Genomic DNA, 5,228 nt, shown 5'->3' with positions numbered 1-5,228 from the left:
AGTGTTTATAAAGGTATAAAGTATTGAAATGCTGGTTTTTTTTATGGATTTTATGGTTTCTCCCTTTTTAAACCTCCAAGCACAGCTCACACATGAAGAATGAACCTCTCAAGTTTGGCTTTCGCCTCTGTAAGCTGTTGAGTCCTGACTGCACCCAGACTGATTAATAGCAACACAACATTAAAAACCAAGAAGCAAGACGGTACTATGTTAACGAAGCGCAATAAATGTATAAAGTCATATTAATTATAACTAAAAGTTTTATTGTATTTTTATCATGATTTTACAAATATGATGCTTCTGCAATCCAAAATTTAACTGTCTAACACATTATGGCTATTTGTAAAAAAACAAAAACAAATGTAATATATACACACACACACACACACACATATATATATATATATATATGTGTGTGTATATATACATATATATATATATATATGTGTGTGTGTGTGTATATATATATATATATATATATATATATATATATATATATATAAGAAAAAAATGTGATTTTTCCCAATGTACAAATTTGTGACTAATCTGTACATATTTCTGACTATATATTCTTATATTTATTATTTATTACGTATAAATTATATACATATGTTTTGAGGGTGTTCTTGTTTTTGTTCCTCTGACCCCTCCGCATTATTCACTTCCTGTGTTTCCAGGATTAGTTTGGTTTATGTAACACCAACTCTTCTTCATCCTCATTGTCACATTTTGATCCAACACTGCGCTATCTCGCAGTGTTGATGGTGTTGGAGCGGTGGTGACTTCGGGTCCTGTGGGTACAACAACTTTTTACGTGGACAAGAAGAAAAAGACACCAGTTAGAGCAGGGGTACGTTACAGAGCAAAGCTGAATCACAAAGAACTAAAGTAAAATAAAATGAAGTCCATCTGATTATAGCTAAATAAAATTAATAAGTGAAAAACAAATAAACAGTACAATAAAATAATGCTGATAAACATGCACAGAGTAATCTTGTGTGGATTCTTACCAGCATTTGCAACAAATAAAGCCAAACAGGAACACCAGAATCCATACAAATGGTAAGCTCAGTAAAGCCCGATTCCCTAAGAAAATATAAAAAGATTAAATTAAGTTTACACAAACAATCTGTTCCAGTCTTTACATGTGAAAATGTATCAGTAATTAATAGATACACTGCCACAGTCTCTGCTGTTTTAGTAATATAAAATGTAATATTTTACTTATATATAATTTGTTGAGCTGATAACTCACTGATTAAGAGTGGATTCAGGATTTTTTCACTGTATTCGTGGCTGACTGGGTTTTCCAGCTGACAGCTTATCGAATACTCTGTGTTTTCCTACAAATGAAGAGAAAAAGGGAGCTAATGAACACACACACACGCACACACACAGCATTTTGAATAAATAACAGAGTTCCTTTTTATTGTTTAACTTTTTTTAAGCACATATTGAATTTGACTGAATTTTTGTTTTTTTACAGTGGGGCTCAGGGGTGCCAGAATATGCCCAGATTTCCCTCCAACTTATTGAAATTATTTCCATGAAGCTAAAGATAATCATTTGACAGTTCACTCTGTTTCTGATTCTGTTTTTGTAACATGTTTTTTGTTTGTGTGTGGATTTGGATGTGCCAACATCAGTGTAATCCTTGTCAATTTTCATTAGTGCTGTCATGAGAGTTGCAGAAAGAAGAGCCAAATACAGACTCCAAAAACAGGCAAATACTAACTGAAAACACACATTTAATGTGGTTAAGTCTACAGGAAATAGGGGATAAAAACAGTTGATTAGTTAGGTTTACCACAGAGAACGGTTTTCTTTTGCCTAAGCTGGTATAACAAAGTGTAAAAGCCTGATCAGAGATAACAGGTTATCAAATTTCTCTTTTAAGCTGGACTTTCTGCTTCCAGCTATTTGTGCACTCACAAAAAAGGGACCTTTCACACATCAAAAGACACTTTTAGAGCACAAAGGGATCCCTATGAGAGATCACTATCAGATGATGATTATTTTTTTAATCACTGCTGTTTGTTTCTCAAATGAAGGCTGCACACTGGAGGTCTGAACTCTTCTGAATACAGTGTACAAAATTCAGCATTTAAGCTGTTATGTTCTTTGGTCTATAAGTGTTGCCATATACAATGCAGTATATATGTAATAAACTGAAGCTTTTACTTGACTTTTAGTCACTTCTTTAAATAATGAAGGAAAAGCAAACAGGTTCTTTATACATTGTGTAAAGGCCAAATGCACGTAAAGCTACGATAAAATGTCTTGAAAGTATTTAGATAAAAAAATGTTTTGGATTCATTAGGTTTGGATAAAATGATAAAAAAATAACCAACAGAGCTGTCATGTGATTCAATAATCAGATGCTGTTTATACCTGTGTGATGTTGAACTGACTGGTTGGAGACCGTATCACTATGTCACCTATCCTCCAGTAATAGGTGATCGGTTTGGCGTCGTCTGTGATGTTGGGTTCACAAGTGAGAGTACAGTAGGTCATCTCAGGGTGGCACCATGTGGACACAGTAGGATTAGGGACAGTGGCTGGTAGAAAAGGGAGAAAACCAACAAGGATTTAACGTAAAATCAGGTGAACTAGTTCATGCTGGCTAGAGTATGAATTCCTCCTCACACTTACTGATAACAATGATTTCCGTTGTGCTCATGACTTCATCATTAATCTCCGCCGTGTAGCTGCCGCTGTCGTTTAGAGCCAGGTTTGAGATAGTCAGGACCCCAGTGGAGGTATCCACCTCACAGCCATCTAAAAGTATGAAGTGAAGGTGTTAGGTTTTGTATTGTTGATTGTCATTTATGGTTAGAAATATCTACCTATATATGCTTAGAGTTTTATAATTAGTTTTAGATTGGTAGAGGTTTGATCCTTAATAGTCTGCAAACTTTGTGTGCACACCTACATCCTGGGAGCATGGGAAGAGGTCGTACCTTGTCTTATTGTTTTATGGTAGGATAAACGTATCTATATCTGTTTTAGGCTAAGTGCCTTTTGGTTTGATGAACTGCTGGACTTCCAGACCAGCAGGTTTAGGGAAGTCATTTATGGGGTCACACTCTGACACCCCCCCCCCCCCCCCCCCCCCCCCCACACACACACACACACACACAAAGGCAAGGTACTCTTTGTTTGTATGTAGACGTCATATGTTAATGAACCTATGCATATTCATGTGACCTCAATAAAAGAGCAGTGTTACGGGGGAGCGGACGAGAGCAACTGGGTCAAGCGAAGGAGTGGCGTTTGTCCGGTTCTCTCCCGTGCACGAGAAACATGAAGAACTTTGCCTACTTCGTGTCTTGCTTTGCTGTGCAATTATATTGTCTTCAACGTTCCAGCGAATAGGTTCAAGCTATAAACCTATCAGAAGGTATCATCGTGGATCATTTCAATATATTAGCACTGAAATTCCCTTAAACTTCATAGTTTAAGGTGCTAACCAGTAGATGAAATTTACATCACTGGAATCCGAGAGTTATTTATACCTCATAACACTTTAAACAAAAAAACCTACCCCAAAGAATCTACTTAGCCTGTTAATGAAGGCTTAAGTTACACACTCCTTGCAACCTCTGGTTGCTATTGAAAGATATTTTGTCTCTGACTAGTTGGTGAGTGTTTGCCTAAGGTCCCTGGATGTCCCTGGGTGAATACTCACAAAGAGGGTGCTTCACCACAAACCTCCTGGTGCCAGAAAATTGATTCTGTCCATCTGGGTGTAGCAAGTACAGTGGCTGAAACATTCACTCTCTCATCCAAGTGACTTCTTCAGGTTTTTTTTAGTGAAGTCACTGAAAAAGAGCAAAGAAGTCACTTGGACGAGAGACTTCTACTCACTGAATATGTTATGTTCAGATGAACAGAATCAACTTTCTGGGATTTTCTTACCTGGATGATTAAGCAGGCATCAAGACTGCTTGTGATTGCTTTAGTCAACATCAGATTGAGATGGAAACCATACATAAAGGTGGTGAATTGTCTGTGTGACTTAAGATGTAACTAACTTGCCAACAAACCAGTGAGTGGAAGTCAAAGTTGAAAAAATGCAGATACTTTTCTGCCTTACCTGCAAAATCAACGTGTTTCAAAAGCTGCAACATTTACTTTGAAGGGAAACGAGCAGTTTCCAGTTTGTGTCACACTTTTGAGTTTTACATCTGTTTGGGGAGCAGATGGCGCATGTCGGCAGACAAGTCTGTGTAATTGAAAGTAGAAATTAAAAATTCCAATTACAAACTATTGCTCATTACCAAACCAATTGGAAGGAAGTTTTCAGTGGAGCACTAAATACCTCTTTGCAACAATTTCACCTTTCTACAGTCAGCAGCTTCCCACAACTACTTGCCACCCAATCAGTCAGAGAAAACACATTTTTCTCTGGCAACCGATGGTTGTCAGGCAGTCAACAACTAGTCTCTTGGTCTGCGTAAATGTGTCCCTCAAAAATATTATTTAAGCAAAGGTTTAAATTTATTTAAAGGTCGTCAGTACCGAAACCTTCATGTTTGGTGTATTTTCAAGGGTTAAATTAAAGGAAAAATGTAAGGATACTTTTAGGCTTCATAGTTTTACAATGAGAGTCAAGACTTTTTTCTAAATATGCTACATACAAACGTCTGTGAAGGTTCTCAGTCATCCAGGTCATCGTAGTCAAAGGAGCTTGCAAAGAAAAGCGTCTGGACTTCTTTAAGTTACTTGAAGACGTTTCACCTCTCATCCGAGAAGCTTCTTCATTTCTAAGGTCAAATGGTGGAGAATCCCAGATATAAACCTAGTGGGAGTATCCCCCCACAGAGGGACAAAAGGACCCCCTGATGATCCTCTAATCGCCTGAGCCAAGGTGTGAAACTGGGTGTGGGTCCCAATCAGCCAGAGTTTCGGGTGTGTTCATTGTGAAACCTGGCCCCACCTTATCATGCGAATTCCTGAGGTCAGATGGCCCAGGATGTGAGTGGGCGTTAAGGCGTCTGGGAAGGGATCTCAAAACTGGATTATAGATGGCAGAGAGTTGGTGTCGTAAACCCCCGCCTCTGTTCAAAGATGGTCGCTCACAGTGGACATAGATGGCTTCTTTCACTCCTCTTTCAAACCATCTGTCCTCTCTGTCCAAAATGTGAACATTGGCATCCTCGAAAGAGTGTCCTTTATCCTTAAGATGCAGATGGACTGCTGAGTCTTGTCCTGTGGAGGTGGCTCTT

At 38.1% G+C, this 5,228-nt stretch overlaps 1 protein-coding gene across 1 annotated transcript; it reads right to left on the bottom strand.

The window, feature by feature from the left end:
• Nucleotides 1-582: 582 nt before the first annotated feature.
• Nucleotides 583-3,069, bottom strand: LOC146361176 (uncharacterized). The gene is made up of 5 exons (XM_084922326.1): nt 2,653-3,069; nt 2,392-2,558; nt 1,256-1,343; nt 1,011-1,086; nt 583-806 (listed from the first exon to the last, which is right to left on the bottom strand). The coding sequence occupies exons 1-5, from the start codon at nt 2,678-2,680 to the stop codon at nt 746-748; spliced, it is 420 nt and encodes a 139-aa protein (XP_084778452.1). The 5' UTR covers nt 2,681-3,069; the 3' UTR covers nt 583-745.
• Between the last annotated feature and the right edge of the window lie 2,159 nt (nt 3,070-5,228).

The sequence above is a fragment of the Perissodus microlepis genome, chromosome 23, assembly GCF_051167445.1.
Source record: "Perissodus microlepis isolate ML-2025 ecotype Zambia chromosome 23, ASM5116744v1, whole genome shotgun sequence".
Taxonomy (NCBI): domain Eukaryota; kingdom Metazoa; phylum Chordata; class Actinopteri; order Cichliformes; family Cichlidae; genus Perissodus; species Perissodus microlepis.
This window is presented reverse-complemented; position numbering and strand designations above follow the sequence as displayed.

What these genes read in the sequence shown, in the direction of transcription:
- LOC146361176 (XM_084922326.1), bottom strand. Translation starts at nt 2,680, where the DNA reads ATGAGCACAACGGAAATCATTGTTATCA. An exon ending in AACGGAAATCATTGTTATCA is followed by an intron (nt 2,559 to 2,652) that starts GTAAGTGTGAGG and finishes CTTTTCTACCAG; the next exon opens with CCACTGTCCCTAATCCTACT. An exon ending in TTTATTTGTTGCAAATGCTG is followed by an intron (nt 807 to 1,010) that starts GTAAGAATCCAC and finishes CCACGTAAAAAG; the next exon opens with TTGTTGTACCCACAGGACCC.